At 34.5% G+C, this 17,704-nt stretch overlaps 1 protein-coding gene and 1 pseudogene across 1 annotated transcript; one reads left to right on the top strand and one right to left on the bottom strand.

Annotated features, from left to right (window-relative positions):
* Positions 1-48: 48 nt before the first annotated feature.
* Positions 49-3,988, top strand: LOC103931461 (annotated as a pseudogene).
* Positions 3,989-16,705: 12,717 nt separating this feature from the next.
* LOC103931429 (arabinogalactan protein 13-like) lies at positions 16,706-17,337 on the bottom strand. Its single transcript, XM_009340906.3, has one exon. The coding sequence runs from the start codon at positions 17,171-17,173 to the stop codon at positions 16,985-16,987; it is 189 nt and encodes a 62-aa protein (XP_009339181.2). The 5' UTR covers positions 17,174-17,337; the 3' UTR covers positions 16,706-16,984.
* Positions 17,338-17,704: the final 367 nt, after the last annotated feature.

Here is a 17,704-nt window from a genome sequence, read left to right as displayed (position 1 = left end):
CACTGATCTCATTTTTGAGTTTATTCTCAACATATTGAACCCCTGAAAATGTGTGAATTCAAAGAGACATTTCGGAGTTATTACTTGAACGGAAAATAAAAGCTTGTGCATAACTCAGTTATCTATGGTGAATTGCTTTCAGGTGTTCTCGTTTAGAAAGAGAAAAATATTTGTCTTCCACATGATCTCTTCCCCCTCCCCTTTTTATCTATGTGTTTAAGTTCTACCTTTTGCTTCCTTTTCTCCAGTTTATGAAACATGCAAACTGGGAACTCATTTACCCCAGACTGTTGGGAACCAAATGGAGGTGGACTCTGGGAGAATGGCCATCTCCTGGGTTTGTCCTACTTGATTGCCCTCAAGCGATGAAGATAGAAAGCAGAAATGCATCTCTTCTGGGCTCAATAGGTGATTATTTTCTTTCTCTTTCAAATGGCTGGGACCTGACAAGCTACCTTAAGTCTCTCTCAGAGGCACTCAAAGCTTTGAAACTTGGTCACTGCTTGTCCACAAATGCAAAAGAAGGAAGTAGTGGTCCTTCAACGGTGAGTAAAGTAGGCCTTCAATTACTGTTGTATTTAGACGTGTTCTTTTCCTTTCCTGATTATGGAAATTTCATGTCATCCTATATTTGGATAAATTTCTGATTATCCTAAGTTGCAAAGCTTTCTATCTTATTCATTTGGGACTCCTCTGAGTACGCTGGAAACTCAATTTACCTTACTTTTATGGTTATTTGAAAATTGTATTTTCTGCTAGTTGCTCAAGATAGTTATGAAACTATTTTAACTGCTTGTGATTAACATCCTATATTATGTTGGTTCTTTGTATCCAGGTGATTTATGTTGTGTGCCCCTTCCCTGAGCCTATTGCAGTTCTAAAGACCGTCGTTGAATCTTCTGTTGCTATTGGATCGGTCATTTTCCAATCAGGCAGAGAAAAGAGATCTCTATTGCACAGTCAGGTTTCCAAGGCATTAAGCTATTCGGCAACAGTGGATGAAGCATCAATATCAAATATTTTAGTACTTTCTGGGTTTAGTATTCCTAAATTGGTACTGCAAATTGTGACAGTGGATGCCATTTTTAAAGTTACAAGCTCATCACTGAATGAGCTTGTAATTCTCAAGGAAACTGCTTTTACTATTTACAACAAGGCTCGCCGAATTTCACGAGGACCATCTAGTGATGTGGTCCAATCATCATCACTGTCGAGTAGATCCCATACTGTCCTCACACAAATGCCTTCTACCACTCCGGGGATGTGGAAGGATTGTGTTGGCTCTTGAATTAATGGGCACTCCCTTCCAAGAGAGGGTGAAATTGATGCTAGTTTGAGGACTGGTGGCTGGGATAGTTCATGGCAAACAAGAAGTGGAGCAGTAAGCTGTGATCCCAACAGAATTGGAGATATTTTTCCTCAAGATGAGACTCAGCTACATGTTTGAACCGCTTTTTATTCTTGTGGAACCTGGTTCTCTAGAGCGTGCATTGTCACCCTTAGCTTTTGGTAATTTATCATTAGAATCTTCAAAGCCATTGTCAGATGACAGTAGTGGAGGCTTTCTGCCGAATGCAAGTTTGGGTGGAAATGCTGATTCTGAATCGGGCTCCCAAGATGGATCTGAGCCAGATAAGACTCCAAGCCTACATTGTTGCTACGGATGGACAGAGGATTGGCGTTGGCTAATATGTATCTGGACAGATTCAAGGGGAGAATTACTTGATAGCCACATATTCCCCTTTGGTGGAATTAGCAGTAGACAAGACACAAAGGGGTTGGAATGCCTTTTTGTGCAAGTTCTGCAGCAAGGCTGTCAGATATTGCAGGCATGCTCTTCTGATACCAGTGTTGCCAAGCCAAGGGACTTTGTGATTGCACGCATTGGAAGTTTCTATGAACTTGAATACCAAGGTATACTGAGTTCATTCCCATCATTTTACGTTTCAAAGTTCTTATTGTTTTCTGTTTTAAAGTTGAAGTTGTGTGTTGGTGCGGTTACAAAGCTGCAATGTATCGAGTAGATTTTTAATTTTTGAAGATGAACTGTGATGGAAGACGAAGTCTATATTAGGGATTTTAGGGTGACAATTGCATGTGAGATACAGTGGTTACATGGGTGAGAATTAAATTATGAGATGAAGTGCCCACATGCAGTTGGTATTCTTGTCAACCTTTTTTTCTGTTGGTAATTGCAATCAATTTGGTTATTATTTGTACATCTTGTATGTTGAGATCACTTTCACCGATGCTGTAAATTTTCATTCACAGCTTTTATTCACTACTCTCAAATTGGTATCGTGTTGAATTTGCAACTGCGGCGATCTCTGTCTGATGGGATGTCTGCTAGTAGTAATGGGCATTCCATGCAACAGCAGGAAATGAGTATGATTCAAGAAAGAACCCTACCTTCTTCACCTGGCCCTCTGTATGGCAGCTTTCACTAAAAAATATCTGGATATATGAAAGGTGGCTTAGGACAACCTTCTGTCAGAAAGCAGCTCGTGGGCACACAGTTAATGGACAGCTCAAGGAGTTTTATTCAGTGGGTGCAAAGTATCAGCTTTATTACAATTGCAATTGATCATTCTTTGCATCTTATTTTTCAAGCAGATACACAATCTCCGGGTCAGTTACTTCTTCCAGTCCTCATTCTGTTGTCTAATAACTAATATTACATAATGATGATGATGCTTTATTCTTTAAGGCCCAATACATGAACTTGGTTAGTATTTTTGGGATAATAGTTTTAAACTGAACGGAACAGCACCATATGCATCTTTCCGTTTGCTTAACAAAGTGCTCCTCTTCTTTGTTTATTTCTTTTGCGTGTCTCATAAAAAGAGGGAAAAAGAAGTATTAGAACAAAAGCTAACAGCAATAATTGGGACTTTTTCTTATGCAATATGAACCAGGGTTCTATAGATCAACATAAACAAGAGAAAATGTCTTATGGAAATAGTTTAGTTATCTAAATTACGCGAGTTTGTTTCTGAGACACTTCAAACCTTTTATTTATTTATCTGCCAAGCGGATCAGAGAAGTTAATGTGAAGTTTGATTATAATATTGACTCCAAGTTCTGTGCAGGAGCTCAAGGTGTTGTCGGTGTGGGCTCCTCAGCATATCTGGAAGGCTTCACACCGGTGAAGTCTCTGGTTCCAAACCTGCTTCTTACATTCTGATCCCATCACCGAGCATGCGATTCCTCCCGCCAACACCTCTTCAGCTGCCCACATGCCTCACTGCCGAATCACCTCCAAGCCCATCTCCTTCACAGTAAAGGCTCTGATATCCCCCTTTCTACTTGTTTTGTGGTTTCCAAAGCTGTACCTACTGTGAGGAGATATTGGAGGAGCAAAGAAGAATGGCCTTCATCTCTTTTGGTCAGTCTTATTGATCATTATGGAGGCAATAGCTTTAGCCAAGACAAACTCATGAGGGGTAATACCAAACAAGCGGGAAGGAGTCCAAGCTCGGAAGCTAGAGAGTTGGAGTTTGAGATTCAAGTCATTCTGGAATCTCTGGCGGCAGAGCTTCATGCACTCTCATGGATGACTGTGAGTCCAGTGTACCTAGAGAGGCAAACTGCACTGCCATTTCATTGCGATATGGTTTTGAGATTGAGGTGGCTTTTGCATTTTGCTGATAAGAAGCTGTCCAGGCAACAAGAGAAGGCTTAGAGGGGGTAAAATCAAGACGGCGGGTAATCACTTGGCCATTTATTGGTAAATATATATAGATGTTAAGGTATGAAATGACCAAGTGAACTCTCGAAGGCCTGAAAGTTGACAATGTAGTACTTCTATATACGATTTTTGTAAACTGGGGAATTCTAGATGTAATTTTAGCCTGCTAATTCATAGCCATCTTTTTCCAAATGGATGTAAACGAAAATAGGCGGTCTGGGAAGAAATAGGTAGATTATCATGATGCATATGAACGGTTGGAAGGACAGTTTAATATGAAGATTAAGGTACTTGGAGGGAGATTATCAATGTGTCCTCTTGTTCTGCATGAATAGTTTGTAACAAATGAATCAAGGCGTGATTAGAGTTTCGATTTATGTATTTTTATTCGACAACACAACAAACTTTGGCACATGAGATTTTGAACCTACGACCTAAACAAAAAAGACAACAGTTCATTGCAGAATGATTATGTTACATCTATGTTATATGTGCGTTCTCGTTGTTTGGGAGCGCAGTGACAAGACTCGAATAGAACGGAAGCATAGGAAAGGGGCACTGCAACTGCAACATGATACTCTCAAATTTCGGTTTAGTTGTCATATATCCATACCAGCCGATACAGTAATCTTTCTCAACATGATACCAAAAACTTGTACATGAATTTTAATGACTCCACGGTGAGGTGAAAGTGAAGGTGAAAGCAAGTTGATTTTACGACCTTTTTTTTTTTTTTTTCAAATTTGCAAAATCGCTAAGGAACCGTGATATAGCTCACGTTTTTTGATAAAAATACAAATTTTTATTTTGGAAAAATATTTTCCGTCATGACTAAGAGTAACTTTATAAGGAAATTGAAAGCAGTTCTACTATTTATTGAGCAGCAAATTTATTCTTAACAGAATATTTACACCAAAAAATTAAACAGAGTAGGGACCAAAACATTGCCGAAATGGGAGTCCAACCACAAGAATATCAATGAAAATTCTTACATGAATTTTCAAAACCAAACAGTGCGTGAAGGTGAAAGCAAGTAGATTTTACAATGTTTTTTTTTTTTTACAAATTTGCAAAATCGCCTAGAAACAGTGATGGTTAGCCCACGTTTTTGTGAGAAAACCGCAAATTTTTATTTTTGCAAAATACTTTCCGTCATAACTATGAGTAACTTTATAAGGCGATCGAAAGCGATTCTACCATTTATTGAGACGCAAATTTATTCTTAACAAAATATTTACACCGAAAGCTTAAACCGAGTAGGGACCAAAACATTGCTGAAACAGGAAGTCAATCCATAAGAATATCAATGAAAAGTCTTACATGAATTTTCAAAACCAAACTGTGCGTGAAGGTGAAAGCAAGTTGATTTTACGACGTTTTTTCTACAAATTTGCAAAATCGCCTAGAACCGTCACCCACGTTTTTTTTTTTTTTTTTTTTGAGAAAAATGAAAATTTTTATTTTTGCAAAATATTTTCCATCATGACTAAAAGTAACTTTATAAGGCAATTGAAAGTAGTATCTACCATTTATTGAGCCACAAATTTATTCAAAACATAAAATTTACACCGAAAACTTAAATTGAATGGGGACAAAAACATTGCCAAAACGGGAGTCCATCCACAACAATATCAATGAAAAGTCTTACACGAATTTTCAAAACTAAACGGTGCGTGAAGGTGAAAGAAATTTGTAATTTGATTTTACTTTTTTTACAAATTTGCAAAATCGCGCTATAAACCGTGATGCCCATGTTTTTGTGGGGAAAATGCAAATTTTTACTTTTGCAAAATATTTTCCGTCATAACTAAAAGTAACTTTATAAGGTGATTGAAAGAGATTCTACCATTTATTGAGTCGCAAATTTATTCCAAACAAAATATTTACACCAAAAGCTTAAACCGAGTGGGGACAAAAACATTGCGAAAACGGGAGTCCATCCACAAGAATATCAATGAAAAGCCTTACATGAATTTTCAAAACCAAGCGGTGCGTGAAGGTGAAAGCAAGTTAATTTTCCGACGCTTTTTTTACAAATTTGCAACATCGCATAGAAATCGTGATGGTTAGCCCACATTTTTTTGAGAAAAATGCAATTTTTTATTTTTGCAAAATATTTTATGTCATGACTAAAAGTAACATTATAAGGCAATTGAAAGCGCTTCTACCATTTATTGAGCAGCAAGTTTATTCTTAACAAAAAATTTACATCGAAAACTTAAACTGAGTGGGGACAAAAACATTGCCGAAACGGGAGTCCTTCCACAAGAATATCAAAGAAAAGTCTTACATGAATTTTCAAAACCAAACTATGTGTGAAGGTGAAAGCAAGTTGATTTTACGATGTTTTTTTTTACAAATTTGCAAAATCGCCTAGAAACCGTGATGGTTAGGCCCACTTTTTTTGAGAAAAATGCAAATTTTTATTTTTGCAAAATATTTTCTATAAAAACTAAGAGTAACTTTATAAGGTAATTGAAAGCAGTTTTACCATTTATTGGGCCGCAATTTTATTTTAACAAAATATTTACTTAGAAAACTTAAACTGAGTGGGGAAGAATACATTGCCTAAACGGGACCACAAGGATGTCAATAAAAAGTCTTACATGAATTTTCAAAACCAAATGGTGCGTGAAGGTGAAAGCAAGTTGATTTTACGATGCTTTTCTTACAAATTTGCAAAATCGCCAAGAAACCATTATGCCCACATGTTTTTGAGAAAAATGCAAATTTTTATTTTTGCAAAATATTTTCCATCATGACTAAGAGTAACTTTATAAGACAATTGAAAGTGGTTCTACCATTTATTGAGCCACATATTTATTCTAAACAAAATATTTACACCGAAAAATTAAACAGAGTAGGGATCAAAACATTGCCGAAACGGGCGTCGAACCAAAAGAATATCAATGAAAAGTCTTACATGAATTTTCAAAATCAAACGGTGCGTGAAGGTGAAAGCAAGTTGATTTTATGACCATTTTTTCACAAATTTGGAAAATCACCTAGAAACAGTGATGGTTAGCCCACGTTTTTGTGAGAAAAACGCAAATTTTTATTTTTGCAAAATATTTTCTGTCATAACTAAGAGTAACTTTATAAGGCAATAGAAAACAGTTCTACCATTTATTAAGTCACAAATTTATTCTTAACAGAATATTTATACCGAAAACTTAAACCAAGTGGGAACCAAAACATTGCCAAAACAGGAGTCCATCCACAAGAATATCAGTGAAAAATCTTACATGAATTTTCAAAACCAAACGGTGCTTGAAGGTGAAAGCAAGTTGATTTTTTACAACCTTTTTTTTACAAATTTGTAAAATCACCTAGAAACCATGATCGTTAGCCCACGTTTTTTTTGAGAAAAATAAAAAATTTATTTTTGCAAAATATTTTCCGTCATGACTAAGAGTAACTTTATAAGGCAATTAAAAGGGTTTCTACCATTTATTTAGCCGTAAATTTATTCTTAACATAATATTTACACATGAAACTTAAACTAAGCGGGGACCAAAACATTGCCAAAACGGGAGTTCATCCACAAGAATATCAATCAAAGGTCTTACATGAATTTTCAAAACCAAACGGTGCATGAAGGTGAAAGCAAGTTGATTTGACAACGCTTTTTTTATGAATTTGCAAAATTGCTTAGAAACCGTGATATTAGCCCATGCTTTTTTGAGAAAAATGCAAATTTTTATTGTTTGCAAAATATTTTTCGCCATAACTAAAAGTAACTTTAAAAGGCAATTGAAAGCAGTTCTACCATTCATTCAACTACAAATTTATTCTTAGAAGAATATTTACGCCGAAAACTTAAACCGATTAGGGACCAAAACATTACTGAAGCGGGAGTCCATCCACAAGAATATCAGTGAAAAGTACTAAATGAATTTTCAAAGCCAAACGGTGCTTGAAGGTGAAAGCTAGTTGATTTTTTACGACGCTTTTTTTACGAATTTGCAAAATCGCCTAGAAACCATAATGGTTAGGCCACGTTTTTTTTGAGAAAAACGTAGATTTTATTTTTGCAGAATATTTTCCATCATGACTAAAAGTAACCTTATAAGGCAATTGAAAGCAATTCTACCATTTATTGAGTAGCAAATTTATTCTAAACAGAAAATTTACACCAAAAACTTAAACTGAATTGGGACCTAAACATTGCCGAAACGAGAGTCCATCCACAAGAATATCAATAAAAAGTCTTACATGAATTTTCAAAACCAAACGGTGTGTGAAGGTGAAAGAAAGTTGATTTTACAACGCTTTTTTTACAAATTTGCAAAATCGCCTAGAAACCGTGATGATTAGCCCACGCTTTTTTGAGAAAAATGAAAATTTTCCATAAAGACTAAGAGTAACTTTATAAGGCAATTGAAAGCAGTTTTACCATTCATTGGGTCGAAAATTTATTTTAACAGAATATTTACTTCGAAAACTTAAACTAAGTGGGGAAGAATACATTGCCTAAATGGGAGTCCATCCACAAGAATGTCAATAAAAAGTCTTACATGAATTTTCAAAACCAAACAGTATGTGAAGGTGAATGCAAGTTGATTTTACGATGCTTTTCTTACAAATTTGCAAAATCGCCAAGAAACCGTTATGGTTAGCCCACATTTTGTTGAGAAAAAAGACAATTTTTATTTTTACAAAATATTTTCCATCATGACTAAGAGTAACTTAATAAGGCAATTGAAAGTCGTTCTACCATTTATTAAGCCACACATTTATTATAACAGAATATTTACACTGAAAGCTTAAACCAAGTATGGACCAAAACATTAATGAAACGGGAGTCCATCTACAAGAATATTAATGAAAAGTCTTACGTGAATTTTCAAAAGCAAACGGTGCATGAAGGTGAAAGCAAGTAGATTTTACGATGTTTTTTTTTTTTACAAATTTGCAAAATCACCTAGAAACACTGATGGTTAGCCCACGTTTTTGTGAGAAAAACGCAAATTTTTATTTTTGCAAAATACTTTCCATCATAACTAAGAGTAACTTTGTAAGGCGATTGAAAGAGATTCTACCATTTATTGAGTCACAAATTTATTATTAACAAAATATTTACATTGAAAGCTTAAACCGAGTACAGACCAAAACATTGCCGAAACGGGAATCCATCCACAAGAATATCAATGAAAAGTCTTACATGAATTTTCAAAATGAAACGGTGCGTGAAGGTGAAATCAAATTGATTTTACGACATTTTTTTTACAAATTTGCAAAATCACCTAGAACCGTGATTATTAGCCCACGATTTTTCGAGACAAATGCAAATCTTTATTTTTGCAAAATATTTTCCGTCATAACTAATGGTAACTTTATAAGGCAATTGAAAATGGCTCTACCATTTATTGGGCTTCAAAGTTATTCTTAACAGAATATTTACACAGAAAACTTAAACTGAGTGGGTGCTTGCTAAACCCAAGTGCAGGTGTCGTGTAGCAGTATCAACTCGAAGTCTAAGTGTCATACTCCTTAAAGAGCATTGAAAAAGAATGCAAAATTATCAAGACTGAAACAAAAAATAATATCGAATGAGATGTAACTTATAGAATAAAAGTTCAACAATTAAAAACACTAAAGCATCAGGGTTCCACCCACATACAACTATGCAATTTCACTATTTCGATTCCTTTTTATAACTCAACTGAGATACCAACAACAAGTGATCTCAACCAGAAAATATAGCAATTAAGTTTTCCTCATATAAAACTTCTTGAAAGTGATTTTCATTGTAGATATTCAAAACAAAACGCCCATTCAATTTCTTATAGAAGTAATCCCAAATATAATTTGTACCTATGGCAACAAAATATTAAAAAATTACTCCGTCGAAATCGTACCATTCTAATAATTTATTCAATTCACTAAAAGCATGAATGTGAAACAAAAACTATAGGAAAAATATGATTAAACTTATGAATCATAACCAATATTCATCAATTAGAATCGAAATAATAAAACTACATACTAGTAATATAGGTTTCCCCCCTAGCTAGGGAGATTAGTTCTCCACAAACTAAATAGAAAAAGAAAAGTCTAAAATTATGAAAGAGTCGGGCCACTTTGGAAAACAATCAATTGGAGATTATATGAGCTACTACCGCAGCCAACCTCCCTTCATATTCTTCTTCGATAATGGTCATTGATAAACCCATTATTAATATGTTAATGCCAATCCCCATAACCCTCTGAATAATGGTCATTGATAAGCCTTAATGCCATATTGAAATGGTAATGGCTGGCCATTTCTTTTTCTTCTTCTTTGCCTTCTCCTTTCTTCATTTCTTTTCGGTAACCAACATAGAATTAAGCACCAATTTATTGTCTTGTGCCTCACCCTTTAATTGCCTTGCAACATTCTCATAGCCTTGCACATTAAAATTAATATAACCTCAGTAAAAAATTAAAAAAAAATAGATATAAAACCTATTTAACCAGTTATACATGATAAAGCACAAATTTGATAAATTACTAGAGAAAAACAAGTAACGGGTATAATCAAAGCGCATTAGACATGCACTTTTGAGCAATTATCAATGGGGACCAAAACATTGTCGAAACAAGAGTCCATCCACAAGAATATCAATGAAAAGTCTTGCATGAATTTTCAAAATTAAACAGTGCGTGAAGGTGAAAGCAAGTTGATATTACGATGCTTTTTTTTACAAATTTGCAAAATTTCCTAAAAACCATAATAACACCCACGTTTATTTGAGAAAAATGCAAATTTTTATCTTTGCAAAATATTCTCTGTCATGACAAAGAGTAACTTTATAAGTCAATTGAAAGCAGTTCTACCATTTATGGAGCTGCAAATTTATTCTTAACATAATATTTATACCGAAAACTTAAACCAAGTAGGGACCAAAACATTGCCAAAACGACAGTCCATCCACAAGAATATCAGTGAAAAGTCTTACATGAATTTTCAAAACTAAACGGTGCGTGAAGGTGAAAGCAAGTTGATTTTACAATGTTTATTTTACAAATTTGTAAAATCGCCTAGAACCCATGATGGTTAGCCTACGTCGTTTTTTTAGAAAAATGAAAATTTTTATTTTTGGAAAATATTTTCTGTCATAACTAAGAGTAACTTTATAAGGCAATTGAAAAATGGTCCTATCATTTATTGAGCCGCAAATTTACTCTTAAATGAATATTTACTTCGAAAACTTAAACTGAGTTGGTGAAGGGAAAATATGAGATTTATGTGGGATTTCTAGTGACTAGCATGCATATACAATTCAAAATTTATATACGAAAGCAACGGAAGCATGTCATACATTTTATCAAAGCTATAGTCATGCAAATCCCCTTCAAGATGCATAGGTTTATATATGATGCATCAAAAACAATTTATTGAAGAACAAAGTTTAGGAGTTTTATACCTCTTGATCTAGATCTAAGACCAAGGATTGACCACCTCCAAGCTCTTTGCTCCTTGAACTCCTTGAGCCTAGCCTCCCTCCTTGCCTCCTCCACTTTGTTGAGAATTAGTGCTCCTAGGTCCTCTTCAAGTTTCCAAAGATATGAAAACCTCTAAAGATCCTCACCCACTTTGTAATGAGAAAGATGAAGGAATAACCAAAAGGGTGATAAGATGATTAGCTAATTCCTCCCTATGGTGGCCGGCCTTTGAAGTTAGAGAGAGAGTGATTTCATTTTTCTTTTGTGTTTTTATCAACCACCTAACACACTCACACACACTTTCATTATTATGTTCCTTTTATTACATAAAGAAACAAGTCAACAATTGACCCACTCTCTCCCTTCTCTTTGGCCGGCCCTTTGTGTTTAGTTTGGGCTTTGGGCTTTTAATTATTTCAAGTCATCCAATGCTTGAATAAAAGCCCAATGGGTTTTGGCCCAATGGGCCCAATTAAACCCGAACGTTTCTTTAAGCCCAAAACGATCTTTATCGCTTTTATGATTTCTTTAGACTTTCTAAATTAATCAAAACACTTAATTAATCCAATTAATTATTTCCTTCATCCATTAGTTACTCACTACAAGAGTGTATTGGTGAACAATCTTTTAGGTTCTAATTAGCAAGGCAGTGAGGTGATTGGCACCAATCCAATTGATTATCCAATCACTTAGTGAATTAAAACTTACTTTTAATTCACCTTCCTTTTAATGACTACATTTAATCATCTAGAAGAACTCACAAGCCATGAGTGACATCTAACCATATATCATGGCTACCCAAGCTAATGTAGAAGTTATTCGGAGAACCTATTCAGTTGGAATTACAATGTAATTCGATCATTCTCTAAAACAATACTCTCAATCACATTACTAGGGTATGGATTTATAATGTCAAACCCCTAATGTGATTATTCCTTCTTATACGATTCATTTGAGACGTATAGGAACGCTTTCCTTTATTACGCTCGATACTTCGGCCGAAGATTCCCGAATCATATCTTAGAGTATTCATCCTCTCTTATCGAGGATTAGAGATTCCTTGTTGCACATTCACTTGCCTTCATGGCTAAGTGGCTTAACCCCAACAATGCCTTGGACACTCGCGAATGGAATGACTTTAACATAATCAAAGATTAAGTACTTAACCACAAGACAACGACGATGCCTCAGGTCAAAGGATTACTTACATTATTCCAACCATTAGAGTTACTTGCTTAACATGTGAGTAGACCTCCATGCAAGTACTCTCGTTCGATTGTGTTCAGTGAACTCATTCCCTTAATGAGCACCTACATGCTTGTCTTAGTGTCGCTACACAAATGGGATGAGACTTTCCATCCTTCCAATTGAAGCGGACATAGTATGTACCAGTCTATGGATTGTCAGTATCCCTCCGACAATCCTTATGACCAGGAACCTTTTTGGACATGATGGTTATGAGAAGAAGGTCTCTGTAATCTAACATCATTAGGTTACTTCTTCCATCGATCCATTGTCCATGGATTCACTATTTAGGACATATTTCGTTCATTGAGATAGTCCTAATTAGTATCTTTGCCTTCCGATGTATAAGAGTCATATATACATCAATTCATTGTCCTGAAAGGTTTCTTCCAAAGATTGACTTTCAGGGCATATTTCCAACAGTTGGACCAATACATTGCCGAAACGGGAGTACATCCACAAGAATATCAATGAACAGTCTTAAAAGAATTTGCAAAACCAAACAGTGCGTGAAGGTGAAAGCAAGTTGATTTTATGACGCTATTTTACAAATTTGCAAAATCGTCTAGAAACCGTGATGGTTAGCCCATGTTTTTTTTGAGAAAAATGCAAATTTTTATTTTTGCAAAATATTTTCCGTCATAACTAAGAGTAACTTTATAATGCAATTGAAAGTGGTTCTATCATTTATTAAGCCGCAAATTTATTCTTAACAGAATATTTACACCGAAAACTTAAACCGAGTGGGGACCAAAACATTGCCGAAACGGGAGTCCAACCACAAGAATATTAGTATAAAGTCTTACATGAATTTTCAAAACCAAACGGTGTGTGAAGGTGAAAGCAAGTTTATTTTTTTACAACGTTTTTTTTACAAATTTGTAAAATCGCCTAGAAACCTTGATTGTTGCCCACATTTTTTTTTTTTTTTTGAGAAAAATGCTAATTTTATTTTCCGTCATAACTCAGAGTAACATTATAAGGCAATTGAAAGTGGTTCCACCATTTATTAAACCGCAAATTTATTCTTAACAGAATATTTACAACGAAAACTGAAACGGGGTGGGGACCAAAACATTGCTGAAACAGGAGTCCATCCACAAGAATATCAATGAAAAGTCTTACATGAATTTTCAAAACCAAACGGTGCATGAAGGTGAAAGCAAGTTGATTTTACAACACTTTTTTTACAAATTGGTAAAATCTCCTAGAAACCGTGATGGTTAGCCAATTTTTTTTTTTTTTTTTTGAAAAAAATGCAAATTTTATTTTTGCAAAATTTTTTCCATCATGACAAACAATAACTTTATAAGGCAATTGAAAGGGGTTCAACCATTTATTGATCCACAAATTTATTCTTCAAAGAGTATTTACACCAAAAACTTAAACTTAGTGGGAACCAATATATTGCTGAAACCAGAGTCCATCCACAAGAATATCAATGAATTTTCAAAACCCAACGATGGGGTGAAGGTGAAAGCAATTAGATTTTACGACGATTTTTGTACAAAATTGCAAAATCACCCTAGAAACCGTGATGGTTAGCCCACTTTCTTTTTAAAAAAATGCAAAGTGTTTATTTTTGCATATCATTTCTCCTCATGATTAAGTGTAACTTTATAATACAAACGAAAGCAATTTTACCACTTATCAAGCCCCAAATATATTTTTACTAGAGTATTTAGGCCAAAAACTTAAAAATAAGTGGACAAAAAGTGGGGCCCAAAACATTACTGAAACGAGACTCCATCTGCAAGAATAATGAAAAATCTTGCATGAAGTTTCAAAACCCAATAGTGTGGTGAAGGTGAAAGCAAGTATATTTTATGACGATTTTTGTACAAATTTGCAAAATATCTTAGAAATCGGGGTGGTTAGCCCACCTGTTTTAAGAGAAAAATGAAAGTTTTTTATTTTTGCATAATATTTCTCCCCATGATTAAGAGTAACTTTATATGGCAAATGAAAGCAATTTTACCATTTATCAAGCCACAAATGTATTTTAAGTAGAGTATTTAAGCCAAAAACTTATAAATAAATGGACAAACTGTAGTGGGGTACAAAACATTACTAAAATGGGACTCTATCCACAAGGATATCAACAAAAAGACTTATAGGAATTTTCAAAAACCAACGTTGCAGTGAAGATGAAAGAAAGTAGCTTTTATGACGATTAATGTACAAATTTGAAAAATCGCCAAGAAGCCTTGATGGTTAGCCTACGTTTTTTATGAGAAAAATGAAAAATATTTATTTTTGTATAATATTATCCCCATGTTTAAAGATTAACTTTATAAGGCAAATGAAAATGGTTTTACCATAACCCAACGGTGAGGTGAAGATGAAAGTAAGTAGATTTTACAACGATTTATGTACAAATTTGAAAAATCGCTTAGAAACCATGATGGTTAGCCCACTTCTTTTTGTGAAAAATGGAAGTTTTTTATTTTGTATTATATTTTCCCCCATGAGTAAGAGTAACTTTATAAGGCAAATGAAAACGGTTTTACCATTTATCGAGGCACAAATGTATTTTTAATAGATTAAACCAAAAACTTAAAAAAAGGTGGACAAAAACAACAAAGGGGCTCAAAACATTGCCTAAACGGGACTCCATCCACAAGAATATCAAAAAAAAAAAAAAAAATTACATAAATTTTCAAAACCCAACTGTGTGGTAAATGTGAAAGCAAGTAATTTTACGACTATAGCAGGGCTCACAATGTCTCTGAAATGTCCTGCATGAATTTAAAGAATCTTATGGTGTGGTGAAACTTCCACGAAAATACTTTTATGATGATATTTGTAGTTTTGGACAAAATCGAGTTGAAATTCATGAACTATTCATTGTAGTGTTTTTTATGAAAAATGGTTATTAAATTTTCGCAAAATATTTTACGTGGGAGGTAAGATAAATGCGACAAGTTTTCTGGAAGCACTCTTCGGTTTTATCGAATTGATAAGTATTTTTCTTACATTTTGAAGCTGGAAACCCGAAAACATCTATACGTGAGTTCTTTCCTTCGCAGTTTTGCTCCCATTCTTCAGACTTGTAATATGCCAGCAGTGTTCCTAACATATTTCTGACAACCATAACAAATTTTTTTTTTTCTGGACAAAACATCTCTTGAATGTCCTACAAGAAATTTAAGAAACTTAATTATTGCAGAGTTTTAATTTTTGAAGTTCTTAGAACTCACAAAGCATGTGATGTTTGTTCAAAGGTTCACATCATTGCTGTTTTTGGTTTTTTTAAACCCTAAACAATTTTCTTTTCTGCGTTACTTTATTTTCTACATTCCATGTGTAGTTGTTGTACAGAAAGAAGCTATTTTTTTCAATCCATGTGAACTGATTGAAGATGAATGATGATGTGTGTCGAGGTCTAGGTTAATTTGTGGCGAAAATTTTAGTTGTCCCTCAGTTTACGTCACGTGATAAAAACGATAAAGATATACGACTCAATGTATGTAAGTTGTTGCATATTTCCTAAATAGTTTTTGGAGATCATGTTTTTGACTCCCTCATCCATAATACCCTGTTTTGCATTATATTTATACGAAAATTCATGTAAAACTATAGGATATTTTAGGCATCAAGTCATTTCATTCATTCTCTGGCATTGTACGGATATGACCCACACAATGAAGAATTTCATTTGGACCACCGCCAAGTTAATACAACCCTTGGCTGTTCTGAATGGTCCCTCACAGAAACTCACAAGCCACAAACTTGCAAGGATCAAAGCACTTGGTTTTGATTTTTTGGTAAACCTCCTCGTGGAGGACTTCCATGTTATTGGAATGTCATAACACTAAATTATCGATAATATCTCAAACGAATGACACGTTCTTATACATAATAAATTTGTAATACTGTCACTTTGATGTCCTAGTTGCATGTAAATCTTTGTTCTCCCCTTGCATGTTCAACACTCGACTATGGAATGGCCTTAAGCATTATTGCAGAGGCACCACAAACCCATGCCCAATTCACCATTACAATTCACACAACTTCATTGGAGTAGAACATGCCAAGCTTAGCTAGCTACTGCTCATCATAACCCTTCTCTTCTCACCACAATTGCCAACTTACAAGGTCCAATCTTTCTAATTATCTTTGTTTCTTTCTTCTCTTTCAGTTTTTTGCTTTCAAAATGCGATGGTCTAAACTACAAGAAGGAAAATCTAAATCAAGCGAAAGACACATTGTCCAAACCAACGGATCATATAACTCACATAAGTTTTTTTTTTATAATCAAATCACATATGTTATTTCTTAAGTATAGAAAAGTTTCATAATCATACGAATTCCTAGATTAAATCCAATGATGAGACATTAATCTGAAAACTACAAGAAAATAGATGAATGAAATTTTTTAGTACAAATGAATCACTGATAGAAATGATAGAGAAAATACAAGGACATCAAATGCCTACCCTTGATCCCCTTTATTAGCCTAAAATTGAACCATCCTCACATTCCGACTAAAAAATTTATAACATTAATTATACATCATATAATACAAATCCACCAAAACGAAAAGATCATCCACACACATACAACTCCATCAACAATACAAAATTAAATTAAGACCTGAAATTCCCCCCAAAAGAATCATGCTTAGAAGAATAAGCCAAAAGCCAAAGCTGCCAGAGAAGCAAAGAAAGTGGGGGTAAATGTGAAGGCATCAGATGTTGGGCTTGGAGCTGGAGCTTCAGCTGCAGCTGCAGCTACTTGTTGAATGCCTGAGAAGGCCACCATCATAACCACCAACAAAGCAACAAAAAGGTTCATCTTCATTGCCTCCATTTCTTGATTACTGAGTAATTAATTTGGAATATAGAAAAAAGGAGAGGAAGAAAGAAACTTGATTGCTTATATTGCTGTAGAGGAAGTGTAAGGACAATGGTTGTGGGTTGTAGGCTATATATCCTCAGAGAGAGGAGAGAGAAAGAGAGAGACGAGAGACAGAAAGATAGATTAAATTTTTCAATTTTCAAATTTTCAATTTTCAAAGGCTGCTGAACTGCCAAATTTCCCAAAGTGAACGTTAGGGGGGGTTGATGAAGTTGACACCTCACAGGGTGGCTTTGGCATTGTTGTCATACAACTGTCACCTTGCCTCAGGGTCCCCCCACGTTTGCTGTCTTCTAAAAGATTTTTAACCTATTGTTTTGCCAATTTTTTTTATAGTTTTTTTTCACAGTTTTTTTCACTTTCATTCTGCTAATTAAATTCGTTTATAGCATGTCTATTTATTTAATCGATGAAATCATGAATCGAGAAATTTAGAAGTTGAAAAAAAACGAACTTGTACTGGAACAGCTCATTTCTAATTAT

Source organism: the organism of the source record quoted next, unplaced genomic scaffold (genome assembly GCF_019419815.1).
Source record: "Pyrus x bretschneideri cultivar Hongxiangsu unplaced genomic scaffold, Pyrus_bretschneideri_v1 Contig51, whole genome shotgun sequence".
Taxonomy (NCBI): Eukaryota; Viridiplantae; Streptophyta; class Magnoliopsida; order Rosales; family Rosaceae; genus Pyrus; species Pyrus x bretschneideri.
The sequence above is the reverse complement of the archived record's forward strand: the minus strand, read 5'-3'. Positions and strand labels throughout refer to the sequence as shown.

Coding starts and splice junctions, on each gene's coding strand:
- LOC103931429 (XM_009340906.3), bottom strand. CDS start 17,173: ATGGAGGCAATGAAGATGAACCTTTTTGTTGCTTTGTTGGTGGTTATG.